This window comes from Anser anser, assembly GCF_964211835.1.
Source record: "Anser anser genome assembly, chromosome: 25".
Lineage (NCBI taxonomy): Eukaryota > Metazoa > Chordata > Aves > Anseriformes > Anatidae > Anser > Anser anser.
The window spans coordinates 6072798-6089245 of NC_139746.1; the positions used below are offsets into that span (position 1 = coordinate 6072798).

Sequence of the window (16448 nt, forward strand, 5' to 3'; positions counted from 1 at the left end):
ACAAAGCAAAGGCTGCATCATCACCACACAGCCCCCACATTCATGCAAGAACCCCTCCATATCAGGCTGATCCACATCCCGCCTCCCCAATGCAATCCTCCCCACCCCAAAGCCCCCATTCCCCACCACCACCCCATAAACAGCCCTGGCATGCCTAAGCCAGCCCTGCAGAGCAAGAACAGACAAGCTGCACTTAACAAGAATCCACTCAGCTGGGGCTCAGAGCAAAAAAAGGCCATGCCTGGGTGAACAGGACAGTCACCACTCTTGAAGAGATCCAGCTGCTCAAGAAAAACCGCCCCAGAGCTTCCAACCCAGGGCTTCTGTAGGCTGCTTGCAGCTCCGGTGCTCCTAGAGCAGGGGCAGTGAAGACAACATCCATTGCAATGGATTTTTAAAAACTGAAATCTTTATTAAAAGTTTTATCCAAATTTTGTAACAAAAGATACAAAAGGGCCGGAGATCCTTATTTCTGGGACTAGTCTGACCAATCAAAACCTGACAGTTACTAGGCTAATATAAAATCCATACAATCTGCTAAAAATGCAGGGAAAAATTAGAAGTAACTGCTGCTCTGAATTTTTTTTTAAATTCCTTTAACATTTATAAGTTACTCAGTTTGCATTTTACAGGAGTAGTTCTTCTCCGAATGGTTACAGCTACTGTACAATGCAAGAGACAACAGCAAGAACAGAACAAAGCAACAGAGACTCAGATGTGCTGCAACACACACCGCTCCTGAAGGAACCGCTGTGAACCTCACCTCCGAGTGCTGGGTGCTGACAGATTGCCCCAAGCAACAACCAGGAGCTCCACGCAGCACCAGTGCCCCCCGAGCCCCGGCACCATGCTCCTCCTGGAGGAGCAGCGGCTGCCCCGCCCGAGCACCGCTGTCCCGGCACCCAGCACCCAACGGTTCCCATCCCTGGAGGCCACGGGGCCAGGTCTCTCCAGAAGCTATCGGCTGTGTCGTCTGAACACCTCGAGGCAGAGGAAGGAAGGGCCAAAGACCCTGCAGTGGAGAGTTACCCCTGGCCAATTTCAGCCCCCCTCCTCCCCTTCCCTGCTCCAGACACCCCAGGTCAGAGGGAGACGCGGTCCGCAGCGCTGTCTGCGCTCCTGCAGTGCGCAAATAGCCTGAATGGGAACGAGCTGGACTTCTGAGCAATGCACTTCTCTTCACGCTGAAAAGGAAAAAGGAGGAGGACGCATACACCAGGCTAGCGCTGAGGCAACTGTCCAGAGCTGTTACTGGCTAGCAGAAGGACCCTGAGAATATATAGGCTAACACGGTCTCCCGGGGAACGCCGAGTTAGGTGCATCACAGTGATACTGGTTGAACATGTTCTGTACAGTGCGAAAAGGAGTTTGACAGAAGTGCAGTATCCCTAAACCTGCTATTTCCTACCTCTTCCTAAAGGCTGCTATGGTGATGAGAAACCTCATCATGGCAGAGGCTCACAGCCACAGATCAGCCCTACTTGGGCATGCAAGTGGAAGTTACTGGGTGGCCATCAGGAAAAATATTCCAGTTTATAAAAAAATAGGAAAGCAAGTACAGGGCTACTGCAAGGTGCATCACCAGAGGTACCAGGGTCTTGTAAGCAGTCAACCCCCCCACCCAAGACCCCAGGCACACCCCACATCCCCAGCACTAAAGTATCTTCAAGCATCTCCAGAGATCACATCACCATTTTTTTCTGATCAGAGAGACCTCAGTGATCATTTGCTTAGAGTCCATTCAGATGAACCAGATTTGCACCCACTGCTCAAGATGGCTCAAGCGTCTTCAGAAAGCAGGTCTGAGGGCATGCAGATAGCAAACGCCTTCTTTGCTGTCAGGCAGGGTGGCGAGCTGGAGCTCTGGGTCCAGTGTGGCAAGGCTGATTTCAGACATGAAAGATACCCTAGGAGGAAATTTTTTTTTTTTTGCAAACTGCTGCACAAACCACAGAACGGAGAAAGCCTTTGGTCATGAGATACTTGTGAGAAAGAGAGCCTTGTATGGAAGATTCCCCTGAATGCCTACAGTATTCTACATCTTAAAAAAATATATTGTGGACGCTGCAGCCATACAAAGGGGGGAGGAGTGGGAGACGGGGATTTACAGTCTCACATAGACACAACGGGGAAGTTAAGACAAGCACAGTCATAGTCTGTAAAACTGATTGGCTTGCTGGGATCAGTCATCCTCATCATCCTCTTCGTCTTCTGGATCTTCCTCTCCTTCATCCTCTAGATTTCGTTTTCTCTTTTCCCCTCGTGGAAGGTCTGCAAAAAGAGGTGAAGCATGAAGCTCTGTTCAGTTTTGTGGAACAGCACTCAAACTGTGGCTACAAGCTGCATTAGCCACAGCTTGCCAGTGAACAAGCACAGACTAGACTCTCACCATTACAGAACAAAGATCCACCCTGCTCAGCTTCCCATGCTACTAAAAAGCACAGGCTCACATGAGACGTTAACTATTTTTTATGCCCCCTAAGCATCCCACATTTCATCAAGTGCTTCAAAAGGCTTGTTTGTTGAGCGCTCTCAAAAGTATAGGATCTGTAGAATTTGGTCATTTCTAACCAAACTGATGCAAGGTCATTTAAAGTCATGGCAGCCACTATATTCTATCAACATTAATTTGGGTGCTTACACCCTGTCAGAACTAAAGGAGTCTGGACTCAAATCAAGTTCAGGTTTACTACCCTCTCTGTAGCTGACAGGAGAGAGGAACATGTGAGCATTCAAGAGCATCTCCTCACAAAGTCTGCTAACATGAGCTTCCATGACAGAAGCCCTAATCCTGCAAGAACTATCAGGTCCAGCTATTCAGAACTGGTTCCCTAGGCAATTTACCTTTACTATTTGGCACACCTACCCAGCTCGGTAAGCATTAACAGCCACTGAAGCTTGTTTCCCCATCACCACCCCATGACCCTTAGGTTATAGATGTTATACTGCAGTCAGCTCAGGCACGAGCAGCAGCGTAGCAGTGCCCACAAGTAGGAGCACTGCACTTATCAAGGAAAAGCTGAAGGCAACAACAGCACAGAAGCTTGGGAAGCTCTTAGAATCCAGAGAATGTGCAAGACTGTCAAGGCAGCTTTGCAAACAGTTTGTTAGAATTCAACTTACCATCATCAGCTTCATCTTCTTCTTCATCCTCACCGTCTTCCTCCTCATCTTCCTCCTGGAATCAAAACAAGACACCTTGTTACACAAGCCACAATCCCATGAGCAAGGTGTAATTCTGTAACCACACTTTCCTTCACCTCTTCTCCTGCCGTACTCTAACCTAAGGGTGACAGGTACAAGCTGAGCATGGAGAAGCTTGTGTTTCCTCAATACCCTCTTGCACCCCTTAGTGAGGGGGGTGTACAGTTTTATCACTTGAAGTCACAGAAGTATCAAACCAAGCAGTAAACAAATACTGAACAGGCAAACTCGTTGGATGGAGTCAAAAGGTAGCAAGATGGGAAAAGCCAGAGCCCAGGGCAGGACCCCTTTGATCTGCCCATGAAGAAGCATCTGACACCTGGTCGGATGGGTCACAAGATTAAGGGACAAGCACGCTATCGAACATGCCAACACACTGCTGCAGATGTACACTGACAACAGAAAGTCTCACCTCATCATCTACTCCATCCTCCTCCTCTTCACCTTCCAGGTCATCATCTTCGTCATCTTCTTCATCAATGACTTCTTCATCCAAATCATCTTCCTCCTCATCATCATCCTCTTCCTCACCTTCTATCAAAAGAAGGAGGTAAGCATTACAGTTTCAAAATCCTTGCTATTCCCAGACAGTACACTAACACCTCCTACTGCAGCACTACATGAGCAATAGCCAAGAAATCACAGAGAACAAGCATGCACAGGGAGTGCCAGCAACAAGCCCTGTCAGCCTGCAGCAAGTCTCACTTCTCATGCTGCCTGCCAAAGGAAGGAATGGGGAGGGGTTGTCCAGACAGCCCCTACTTAAGCAGCAAGTTATAATCGCCTTTTTTTTTTTTAGCAACACAATCATGCAGAAGGGAAAAAGGGGTTGTTCCCCAGCAAGAAAACCAGTAGAAAATCCTTACCTTCCCCATTCTCGTACTCATCTTCCAGTCCATCCCCATCTGCTTCAGGGTCTGAGTCAGGGGCTTCCTGGTCATCAGCATCAAATCCATCTAGGTAGGTGAGATGGGGCAGAAGGGTGAACACACTCTCCCGGTAGTTGATGAGCATTGTCACCTCGCAGTTGAAGAGGTCCAGACTATGCAGGTTTGGCAACTTTTTCTGCAAAGATCAAGTCAGTAGATCATTTACAAATGAACAGTATTAGAGGATCACGCAGCCATCAGAATACAGCTGGTTTACTACCCATACCTACGACAAAACAGTCTTTGCATGCATTATTTTCACCTTGTGCTCCCCTGGTGGAGATAAGTCGCTGCTTTTGCTAAGTGTCGGACAACATTCACACTAAGATACAACTCCTTTTTTCCAGCTGCTCTGTCCTACAGCTTCCCCTCCTTGAAGACAGCTCCCTTTGAAGCCGTACTGAAATCTTAATTCCTCCTGGACAAAGCAGGCAACAAGCACACAGTGCCCAGCTCTCACAAAGCAGGAGGGATCACTGAATCAAACTCACGCTGCCCAAAAACATCAGGCAACATACCAGAGAGCACAATACAGGCAGCAGACCAGAACACAGTGTCTGCAGACTAAACCTGATGTGCCTTTCAGCACAGCCACAGCAGCTCTTCCAAACAGGCTATCACACTGTGCACCAGGCTAAGTACAGGAGAGCAGTTGCAAGCTCTTTCTGGAAGGGATGGAGGGACCAAAGGCAATAGCTACAGAGGCAAAGACCCAAGATCAGGCCTTTCACAACTACAGAGTCTAGATGACAAGGCAAAAGCCTTCTTTGGGGCAGTTTAGATGCACCAGGGATGCATTTCTGCATTTATAACAGGAACCCCCTGCAATGCAAGTTGTGACAGCACCCTGAGTGCGAGGGTCACAGCCCAGCAGGACAGCATCTTTGGACTGATGCAACGGAAACCCTCACTGGTGTCCAAGCAACTCATCTCCATGACACCCCAGGTGCCACCTACCTCAAACTGCATCCAACCCATTAACGGTCCTTTCTCAGATGGACACTGAGCACTGCATCCACAGTTTTACTCATCCAGCCCAATTTCATGCTTCTTTTAGCAACTGGCTGCTGGTTTTCCAGACAGTGGAGCCATTAACTATTAGCCCAGCCTCAAATTGGACCCACTCATCTGTTCCCATCAGAACCACGAAGTGCTGTTGGAACAGTTACCAAGATGTTGGACTTCTGCTGCACAGACATGCTCCCCAAAGGAAACGTCATCCCTTAGATCCCAGCACAGCCTTTCACTCACCAAGGGCTCCAGAGTATTGATGTCTTTGATCTTGTTGCCGCTTAGATTCAAGTGTGTCAGGTTAGGAGTTCTCTCTGCTAGAACTTCAAGGCCACCAGAAATCCGGTTATCACTCAGCTCCAGCTGCCAGGAGGAAGCATCATATGGTCACAAAGTGTTTTTCAGCTTCTGACACAGGGAATAAAATTCCCTGACAACCAGACTACAACAGAACCCCATTCATTAGAGAAGCAGTTCCAGTTTTGAGACCCTTTTTCCGCAAGCTAACATAGCATTCCCAGCCACTTGTGTACTGCAGGATTACATATCCTGCTATCTAACTGCAATTTCTAAAATCTAAAATACGTTACTGAAGTTTTCAACAGCAGCATAACAAAAGCAAGAGAAAAATGATGTTAAAAATATGAGCTCAGAAATACTCTCAAATATTAGAAAACAACCTCTCTCACACAGCTTACAGGCCTCAAAGGAAAGAGCAGAATCAAATGGTCTTTTTCCTGGCTGATGCAGGAAAAGAAGTTCTCACCAGGGCAGCAAGGTCTCAGAACAAGGACTGCTGAGAGATAGGACCACAGGTTTGACTCACCTTCCGCAGTTTGTTAAGCTTGGGTAGATTGGAGACGGACAGCAAGTTGATGTTGATCATGCTGAGGAACTCCAGGTTCTCAAAATCTGAAGAGAGACCAACGATCTTCCCATCGTCCGAGCGGCAGTTATCAAGAACCAGCTCCTTCACCTACCAACAGAAACACTCAGAAGCTGTCACTGCATTCCCAAGTCAAGCCTCACCTCAAGTCTACCAAGCTGTCATTAGGCCGAGTGACTGACATTTCATAGCAACATGCACATCTGAAGGTCCCCCCTACTCACCTTAAGGAGCAACCGAGGTCTTAAAAGCCAACTAATTTTTGTAAGAGCACAAAGTCAGCATCTGTAACTGTGGCAAGGATTATACCCTCTAAGCACAAGCTGTGCAGCATGCTACCACTGTACCACATCATATGATTCCAGCCAAGGTCTGCCTTCTCTACCAGGAAACCTTCAGGGGCTCAACCATGAAGCTGCGAAGCATCTCGCACACAAGGCCTCAAAAAGCTTCCAGAGTTGCACTTTAGGCTGAAATAACCAAAGGCCAAACATCACCTGGTTCTGTCATCCTCTTCAGCTCTCCCCACAACACTAGACCTGCCTTGGGCACTGGAAAACCTGCCCCCAGAGGATTTGTTTCACTGAAAGCATATGTTCCTAGTAAAAGTCTCAGCACAGAGCAAAAACTCTACTCTCCAAAACCTCCAAGCCCTTCATGAGGGGGCCACTGATGGCATACGATATTTTGCCAAGCACAAACTACGTACAGAGAAGTAATCTATTCCTGGTAATTCAGCACAAAATCCCTTGTGCCATTACAACCATAAAGCACAGCAGTGATCTGCTCCCCCCCCTCCAGACACCCAAAGGGCAGACATACCTGGCACCCTCCTCTCTCCCTGAAGCACAGAATGCTCCAGCTCCAGTTCTCATGGGCCATTCCCAAAACTTGCTTTTACCCCACACATTCTTCACAGCACGTTGCAAAAATTAGTCTTGGCCAGAAAGCTCGTGATGCTCTCCAAATTCCTCCTCTGCAGCTCTCCAATTTTACCTCTCCTGCTCACATCAGCCAGAAGTCATTTGAAATTCACTTTGCCCTACTAGAAGCAGACTTTCTTGTGCTGTGAAGTTGCCAGGGCAGCCCTGAAAGCTCAGAATGAGTTAACACAAACTCCAGAAGTGGCTGTACTGGTCAGGGCTCTAAGCTCAGCAGCAAACAAGCTCAACGAGGAGTTTTGCAGTTGAACTCATTTTGCTCCTCAGACAAAAGTCTCTGATTAAACTAAGACCCAGTCCCCCAGCATAAAGGCGACCAAAGCCAGCACTTCACAGCTGCCACTTGGTTGGTGTGGCCACAGAGGTGAGAGTGAACATTACTAGGTTAAGAACCAACCTACCTGCGAAGAGACCAGCTTTAACTTGGACCAGCGCCTTGCCCTGGATGGCAGAACAAACGCTGCAGCTGGCAGCGCAACAGCAGAACAGGACTGAGCAGCCAGGACTGCTTCTTCCAGCAGCAGTACTGGCTCGTACCAGCCTCGGCTGCGGGGCACGCACGCTCTGAGCCTGCTTGTTTCCCCAGCATGCCACTCACTCAAATTCCTGGTGTCAAACAAGAGGAAACCTGCAGCTGGAAGCCTTGAAGGGACACTTCTACTCCTCAAAACATTCTTGTTCTGCAAGTTCCTTTACCATCCGTGAAGGCTTTAACCTCTACCACAACCTCCATTTACAGCCTTTTTTTCCTTATGCCCCAGCTTGATTTTAAGCTGCCCATGGCAGCATGCTGCAGAGACGCAGTGATCTGTCAAAAGAGCTAGGTGACAGCCACAGCTATCTTGCTATAAGGATGCCAGTGGGGCCACAAGGCTGGCCTCAGATAAGGGCAGGCCTTGTTTCTGAAGCACTGCCCGCTGAGCACAGCGGCAGTGAGCCAGCTCCCAGGAGCAGAGGCTGAAAGGACAACACAAATGCTTTGGAAAGCTGCAAAAATCCAACCCTCAAGCCTCAGCTGACCACTGTGGACAGCTTGATCTAATCACTCCAGCAGCGAGGCAGTTTAACTGGCCCCACCAGATGAGGAGACATCATTCCTCTGCTGTGTGAAGGACGTACTAGCCACAGGCAGGCACTGGGAAGCAGAAAGTTCAGCCAAGGAGGCACTGGAGAAGTACAGCAAAGTGATTTAATGCAGCTCAGCTATCACCTCATTTTTTATTTTTTTTTTTAGGTTAGGTGGATTTAGCACAGCACCTCCACGATTCCTCACGTCCCTGCCGTGGCACCAAAATTCCTCCCCTCTGAGAAGTTGACCAGCAACCTTCAGAAACCCCGCTCACACGCATGTGGCCCGAGCAAGGGGATTTCCACCCCTGATGTCAACAGCCACGTTCTCTCCTCTACCAGGACACCCCGCGCAGGGCTTGTGCCGCGAGCCCACGCAGCCCTGGCTGCTTCTGCGCAGGAGCGAAGGGGCCGTGGATCACCAGCGGTGGGGAAAGCGCAGCCTGCGCTGCTCCTCTGCAGTGTTGTGGTGCCCTGGAAGCGGCACCCCGGGGGCTGCAAGCGCCCCACGTCCCTCTCGTTAGCCAGAAGAGGCCCAGGCGATGGCACGGAGCCTTCCCCCGTCCCCCAGCCCGCAGCGGGAGCTCGGCGGTACCGCAGGCCGGGGCTGGAGGAGGCTCTGGCGGAGGAGCAGCGCATGGCCGCGCTCGGAGAGCCCCTGGCTGCCGAGGGGCGAGCCCGGAGGCACCCACACCCACCCGCGGAGGCAATCCAGCCTGCTGCGGGCACCCTGCGCGGCCGGGACCCCGGGGGAGCACCCACCAGCGGCCCCTTCGCCACCCCTCTCCCCCCCCCGGTCCTTCAGCCCGGAGGCCTCGCCCCGGGCCCCCGCGGCCCGCCCAGGCCCCTCCATGGCGCCCGCGGGCGGCGGGAAGGGCGGCGGGGGCCGGCGGCGCCCCGGGGCCGCCCCTAACATGGCCGAGCCGCGTGCGCGGGGCCGCTCCGGCCATGTTAGGCGGCCCCGGAGCGGCGGGAGCCATCTCAGCCCGGCGCCGCCCGCCGCCCGCAGCCATCCCGGGCGAGCCCCCGGGCACGGGCACAGCTGCGGCCCCGGGGCTCGGGGGAGCGCAGCTCGGGCCCCGCTCCGGCCCCGTGCAGCCGCCCCGACATAGCGCCGCCGCCTCCCTCCCGCCGCCGCCCCCAGCGGTGCGTGGTCCCCAGGCCGAGCCGAGCCGGGCCGGGCCGGGCCGGCCCCCGCTGCCTTTCCCTTTCCCCTCTCCCTTCTCCCTTCCCCGCCATGCGGCCGCGGTACCTCGCCCGGCTTCTTGTTGCGCAGCTCCAGCGTGAGCCGCTTCTTCATCTCCATCCTCCCGCCGGGCCGTGCCGGGCCGAACCGAGCCGAGCCGCAAAACCCCCGCACCGAGCCGAACCGAGCCGAGCCGAGCCCGCGCACGGCCGCCGCTTATATAGAGGAAGGCGCCAACGGCAACAAAGGCGGCCCCGCGCCGCGCCCCCTGGCGGCCCCGCGCCGCGCCGCACCGCGCAGCCCCCGGCCCCGCCGCACGGCAGCGCCCCCTGCCCGGCCCCGGCCGCCTCGGGGCCTGGGGGGCCCGGGGGGGCGGCCCCCGGCAAAACGGGGTGCGGGGAGCGGGGTTCGAGGGGGGGCGGCTCGTCCTTCACCCCCCCCCCGGTCCCCGTCCCCGGATCTCGGCTCGCAGCCACACGCACGCAGCCCTCGTGGATCCATCTTGTTATGGGGACACTGAGAGGGGCCCGCGGGCCCGCAGGCTGGATGGGGTCTGTCCCCGTCCTTCAGGCGTGGTGTCTGGGGGTAGGGGGCTGACCTCCAGGCCTGTGGCACCCGCCCGTGCTCTTCCTGGTTGTGTCTGACCGAGAGAGCTCAGGCGGCCCCGCTGGCATCGGTCACGGGGTACATGAGGCCCTGTGGGGCTCTGCCCCAGCCCTGTTCAAACCAGCACAAGGTCACCACAGGACCTCTCTGTCGCCAACGGGGTCACCACGGTGTTTCACCTCCCAGCTCCGGCCACCGCCCCCAGGGACCCCCAGCAGGGCCTCAGGGACGAGTCAGGGTCCCAGTGATGGCGACGCCTGGCCAGGACACAGCACTGCCCTCTGCGCTTGCCACGCACGCAGCCTCTGCCTGCAGATCCCTCTGGGATGTGGCACTGCTGTGGGTGACTTCGTTAAACGTTACCTTAAAAACATGCAGGGAAAGCTCTCTGATCGACTACCCGGGCTCCACGTAAACAGGAACACGAGGGCTTGCAGGACTAGCCCTAGAGTCCCTCATTGTCCCCTTTGGCAGCGGGCCACCGGCTCTCCTCCTATGTGAGGAAATGGCTTTCTGGTGCGTTACTGTTCGTTTCTGCCAGTTGGCTCTAACATGAACCGTGTTTTATTAGGACTAGCAGAAGGAAGTGGCCATGTTCAGCAGAGGGCTTGAACCTCTGAAGGGGCCCAAAGCAGGGCTATTTTGGAGAAGCGACGGGCATTTTCATGAAGAACTGCATTGAGAGATGGTACATTTTGGCCTCTGCAATCTCCCCTTGCCGACCGTGTCTCCATTTCTCTGGCCCCGCTGCGTGCCAGAGAGCTTCAGGCTCTCTGCCACAAGGCGAGCAGCCCGTGGGCACCGTGTCGGTGTCCCCTCTCCTTGAGCTGCCCTGTCACCAGAGCTGCGCAGAGGCACGTGAGCGCTGCAGAGGACTATACGTGCCCATGCACTGGGCGAGCAGGGAGAGCAGCCTTGTGGCAAAGCCCAAAGCGTTGCCCAGTTGCCCCGTCCCAGGGCGTGAAGCGCGGCTTTGGCCGAGCTCCATTAATTGCATCCTCGTGGGTGAAGCAGAGCATGGGGCCCGCTTTCGCTGGGTGAATCCTGGCTCCTCCGGCTCACTCTGGGGCTTCATGGAGCCCTGCCCCGGAAGGGGACAGCAGCTCCCGGCACCCTTGTACCCTCCCCACCGGGAGCCCCCTCTGCTAAAAGCAGCAGATCTGCAGGCTGTCCCTGGGCAGAGCAGCTGGGAGATGAGGGGAGAGGCTCCCCCCCCCCCTTGCTGATCTGCATTTGTTTTAAGGTCTCTTTCATGTACTCTTTGAGGCTCGTTTCCTGTTCTTTGTAGAAAACAATGCTTCCCTCCCCCTGTCCCCCCCTCCGCCCATCCCAGGGTGGCTTTATCTCCCCTCCCTTGGGATTCACTGCACTGGGTTCCTCAGAAGCTGCGTTTTATGTTTGTCTTAAAATACAAAACCCTGCTCTGATTTAACTGAATTGATTTTAAAGCTGTGTCTGGTATTTGATGTCTGGTAGATGCATTTAAACTGATCTAAACTTTCTGTGTTTGGGCACATTTACATGAAGCTGGTAATTTACTGTGCAAGTGACAGCAACTGGAAGGCTGGACCGTAAATGCTGACATGGGTCGAAATTCAGGTCTGGGGCTTTTCATGCAAGCTGGAGCACAGATGCTCAGAACAACGTATTATCTGTCTATTATACAACATGATATTATGTCTGTGCTTTGCACTGCTTCAGCTACTTTGTTCCTAGCTTAGTGCCTCCACGGAGTGAATCCTGTACGACTGGGCCATTACCACTCCATGCACCACGAGGACTTCCACATCACATCACGCTTTTGTGACCTCAGAACAGGAACGAGATCCCCCAGATCTCCCGGCTGCTGTAGATTCCCAGCAGCTGGTCCTGCTGGGACAGACTGGGATCCAGCCACAGGAGAGCTGTGGGGACACCTACAACAACAACTCCTGCAGGCACCTTCCTGCCAGCCCTGCATGGAGAGACGGTGCCTGCGTGAACCAGCATGCAGCCAGTTCGCCAGTGCATCTCACTCCTGAGACCTTCTGGGGATCTCAGGAAGATGCAGGGATCTTCCCCCATAACTGGAGGATGAGATCGAGCAATTTTATTGGAGATTTACAAGCAAATAAGGCATGGACTGGGAGACCAGAAAACCTGAGACCGTGTGCCCCCTCACCAAGAAGGAGGCGAACAAAGCTAACCCAGTCCCCGGCAGCCTTTAGAAGAAATTCCCTAGGTTTCCTTTTTTTCTTCTTGTTTCCCAGCTGGGACCTGGGGCCCTGACTCTTGCAGGGCTCGAGGTGCTGCCCCCGGCCGGGGCTGGGCTCTCCTCGCTGCAGAGACGCGGCGGTGCCGGCAGAGGGAAGCATCCCCCCGGCGCTGCGGGGACCGGCGCCCGGCCGCGGTCCTGTGCAGGCTAAACCCCGGCCCCAAAGGGGCCTGGGGCTACCCTGGGGAAATCCAGGAAGGTGGGAGCGGGGGCAAACACCTCTGCGTGGGGAGAGCCCCTGCCATCCCCGTGGGGCAGCCGCAAAGCGGTCCTGATGTGGGATACAGCTGGAGCTGGTGCCTCCAGCCCACCCTCTGCAACCCTCGTCCTGCGGTCAGCGGCTCGAGGGCTGGAGCAGCTCTGCTACGAGGACAGGATGGAGAGAGAAGGCTCCGGGGAGACCTCACAGCGGCCTGCCAGTGCCTAAAGGGGCTGCAGGAGAGACGGGGAGGGACTCCTGGTCAGGGGGTGTAGGGATAGGACAAGGGGGGGGTGGCTTGAAATGAAAAGAGGGGAGATTTAGATCAGATAGAAGGAAGAAATTCTTCCCTCTGAGGGCGGTGAGGCCCTGGCTGAGGCTGCCCCGAGGAGCTGTGGCTGCCCCATCCCTGGCAGTGCCCAAGGCCAGGCTGGATGGGGCTGGGGGCAGCCTGGGCTGCTGGGGGGGTCGTGCCCATGGCAGGGGTGGGATGGGGTGGGCTTTGAGGTCCCTTCCAACCCAAACCATTCCATGGTTCTGTGCCCACCAGGCAGCCCTTAGGTTTTTGGAGCACAACAGAGGTGCCCAAGGGGTTTGGATGCCTCCCTCCAGCCTCGCTCCAGGCACTGGGCTGAAGTGCCTGAAACAGGAGTTGCTGTCCGGGGGCTCCCAAAGCTGGCAGGGAGAAGGGGGCACATCCAGAGTGAGATTCAGCCCGAGCTGGCTGTGACCTGAACACTGTGCCTCCGAAAGCAGGCAGGATTCATCCCCAGGCAGAGATAGAGGCGTGGGGCTGGCATTCCAACCTATGCATAGTATTTCCCCGGCGTGGGATAAAGTCACGATTCTCTCATATTTGCAGCGTTACTCTTTTATTGGTGATTCTCTTAACGGAGCTCCAGGGACATCAGCCTGTCTACCCTGAGCTTTTTGCACAGCAAGGGCCTTGAAAGCTTTGCAGTTTGTGCCTTATCTGCCAGTCCCTGAGTGTAAAAGAAAATCCAGCCATTCTCCCTGGAAATTATTTGTCCTGCCCTGCAACTCCCAACAGAGGCTGTATCTCATTTGAAACACCCAGGTGGCAGTCACCTGCTGGTTCCTTCGGACTCACTCCATACATTATTTTTTATCCCAGTCCTGGGGTTCCTCAGCCCAGGATGGTTTATTCTCTCTACTCTGCACTAATTAGCTTTGCCTTGCAGTAATTAGCTGCGGATACTGGCATCGTTATGCCAGTGTAACCATATAACATCACCCAGCTCCTATCTCAAAGCAGATCTGGAGGCACCTTGCCAACCACTGTTCAAACTTTCTGATAGGGAAGCCGAGCCCCATAGTGGGGAAGCTGTTTGTCCTCCACCACCCTGCAGGGAACCAGCGCCTTTCAGGCCAGCTTCTCCCAGCAGCTACACTCAGCATCCTTCCCACCCCATCAGCGCCTGGAAACGGGTGGTAACGTGTCCCGCTACAGCCGCAGGGAGAACGGGGAGAGGCAGCAGGGATGTGTCTGGGGTGGGATTTGGGGAGATGGGGCTTCCTGCAGCCCAGCTGCAGCACCCGCCTCACCCCACACGGTTATCCTTATCGCCTCTGCGCTGCCCCAGCACCCCCAGGCTGTTTGCAATACTTGGCTTAAAAAAAAAAAAAAAAAAAAAAAAGGAAGGCAACAGATAATTACTGTTTTTGCCAGCTCTGTAATGTCTCCCAGCTCAGCCGGACCAAACAATAACAGTGCTAGGGACTATCATTATGGCTATTACTGCTGTGTGCACCGCACGATTTTGGATCCCCTGTGAGGAGTCAACATCCAGGGAGACCACAGAGAAAACCTGTCCCAAGGAGATTACAGAAAGCACGCAACACAGGCAGGAAATAAACCTCAGGTGCCTCAGGCACCGAGATGCACCACTAATGCTGGGATTAAGTGTGACTGGGTCTGCTGGCATGGACACCTCCAGGGCCGCCCCGTGAAACACCCCTCGTCCCCCAGGAGCTGTGTTGGACACTTCAGCCCAGAAGACTTAGGACACATGCAAGCAAACAGACACAAAGTCCACGTATAGGATTCTCAAATGCCGCTGATCGTTGCTTTGTATCTAAAAAATATGGTTGAAAGAATACCCTTTGAAATATCCCTAACACCCACTGCATCCCTGCCCCTGCACTATTTTCCTACTACCTGGGCTATGTTTGACTGCATCAAGACTCTGCCAGCTTGTGCAGCGTGGCCACTGATGTGTGAACCCTGGGGTCTTTCCAGCAGAAATCCCCTTCCCTGGGTCAGGCTTTACAGCCCTCACTAAGCCTCGTCTCTGACACCACAAAAAGTCCTGCTTCCAGGCTTAAAAGCATCCTGCCCCTCCACCTATTTGGCTTGTCTGAATTTCAGGCCTCTACAGACAGGAAAAATCAGAACTTCTCCACTGTCACAGCCCAGCTCAGCCAAAGCTGCCCTTGCCCCTGATTTGCAGAGTTTGTGCTAATGTTCTTGTTATTCGCAGGAGCAACACCACAACAAGAGCATCTCCAGATGTGCTGGAGCTTGTCCTCATCACCTCCGCAAAGCCCCGAGCGTGATGGGGGCCGCTGTGCTCTGCACGTTGGCTGCCATGAGTTTTCAGGACATGCAAAGAGGATTTGGGAAACTCTGCTCATTGGGTAATAGTCCCACGGGTGCTACGGGGAGAGGTGGGATGGCTCCATCTCCCTGTTCCCATCGCAATGCCAAATCTCAGTGGGGCTGCGCTGCGGAGATAGGCAAGGACCTAGCCTGGGGGCTGGGTTCCCAGAGCAGCCTCCTCCGCTGTCACCGGGCGTTGTGCAACCCTCGCCCTCCCTGCAGAGGGTGTGGGCAGAAACCCGCTCACACGGGTGCTGCTTGGGGTGAAGCTGAGCTTAGGAAGCAGCCACGCACCAGTACCAGAGCTGCAGGACCCTGTGGGCTCCCTCCTTCACGCCACTCTCCACTTCGTATCTCCCAGCTGCGGCTGCACGATGGGATGGTGTCAGACCCTCGTGCGTGGATTTGGAGCGACCTCCAGGGATACATCCATCTCGGTATTAAGGCCACCGAGAAGAGGGGCTACAAGAGAGTGGAGTGGTCCTGATGTGAATGTGTTTTATTGTGCAGGCAGCTGCGCTCAGGCCATCGCCTGCACACGGGTCCAGAGGCAGAGGCCGTTAAATAACTCGCGGGAGGACAGAGGCATTGCTTGTTATCCGTCAAGACTGAGTTGGAACCACAAAGGATGCTCTCTGCTACGAGAGTAACTCATCTGCTTTAGGAAAGAAGAGGGCAGTTTGTGCCAGGCAGTGGCTGCAAGAGGATGGAGATGGTCTCCCTCATGGTCTCAGAGGCCAGGCAACAAACTGGGAATTACAAGAGCTGGACATAGCCCCTCCAGCACTCCCAGCAGATCTGCTCTGTGGGCGCTGGTGGCACTTCCATGCCCTTCTCAGGCTTTGCTGTTTCTGGTGACAAACTCTTCCAAGAGGTTTTCCCAGCAGTGCTGCCTTCTTCCTTATAGTCCTTTGAAAAGACGGATCCTGCCACCGACAGGGTCAGAGGCAAGCCTTTGATCTGCCTTCTTAGGGGCTTGTGGATTTTTAACAAAGGCACAAATTCCCCAGGCTTTACCTTGTCCTTCTTCAGGTGCAGTGCGTGGGGAGGGGGACCCTGGGGAATTCTCCCTGCCTGAAACAGAGGCAGCAGCTCCTGCTTTCTGCCCAGCAGAGAGTAAAGAGGGGCCGAGGGTCTCCCTTCGAGCCCTCAGAGATGGCCTTGGCTGAGGAAGCCCCTGGTTCCTAAGGCCTGTTGCCGACTCTGCTATTCGGTCTCGCAGGACTTGCACAAATCATCACTGTCTGCTCCTGCCAAAGCTTTGCGCCACTCTGAGAAAGGATTGCAGCGTTCGATAAACACGACTACCTGGGTGCAAAGCCCTGCCAAGCTTCTGTCAGCTGTGATGTAAAGCTACAGGCTCAGCCTGAGCAAAAAGGAGTTTTCTCTTCATCTCTTTCCATTTTCAGGTCTCTTTAGGGTCGGGATTCCTCCAAGCAAGAAAGGATGAGAGGCTGCAGGATGCAGGGGCTTGATTTGGCGAGAGGCTCTGCCCTGCTCGGATTCTGCTAAATTTGAAACTTCCCAGGACTTGAGCCGCTCTC

The 16448-nt window shown here is 54.2% G+C and overlaps 1 protein-coding gene across 2 annotated transcripts; it reads right to left on the minus strand.

Annotated features, from left to right (window-relative positions):
• Nucleotides 1-391: 391 nt before the first annotated feature.
• Nucleotides 392-9490, minus strand: LOC310886285 (acidic leucine-rich nuclear phosphoprotein 32 family member B). Of its 2 annotated transcripts, none has more exons than XM_083810672.1 (7): nt 9292-9490; nt 5971-6120; nt 5385-5507; nt 4071-4269; nt 3617-3738; nt 3124-3178; nt 392-2271 (listed from the first exon to the last, which is right to left on the minus strand). In XM_083810672.1, the coding sequence occupies exons 1-7, from the start codon at nt 9343-9345 to the stop codon at nt 2183-2185; spliced, it is 792 nt and encodes a 263-aa protein (XP_083666798.1). In that variant the 5' UTR covers nt 9346-9490; the 3' UTR covers nt 392-2182. The 2 variants fall into 2 exon arrangements, with proteins under 2 accessions (XP_083666798.1, XP_083666799.1); XM_083810673.1 differs by having other exon boundaries at nt 3617-3735; nt 9292-9472.
• Nucleotides 9491-16448: the final 6958 nt, after the last annotated feature.

Coding starts and splice junctions, on each gene's coding strand:
- LOC310886285 (XM_083810672.1), bottom strand. CDS start 9,345: ATGGAGATGAAGAAGCGGCTCACGCTGGAGCTGCGCAACAAGAAGCCG. Junction 6,121..9,291: donor GCAACAAGAAGCCGGGCGAG/GTACCGCGGCCG, acceptor TTCTGTTGGTAG/GTGAAGGAGCTGGTTCTTGA. Junction 3,739..4,070: donor TGAGTACGAGAATGGGGAAG/GTAAGGATTTTC, acceptor TTCTTTTGATAG/AAGGTGAGGAAGAGGATGAT.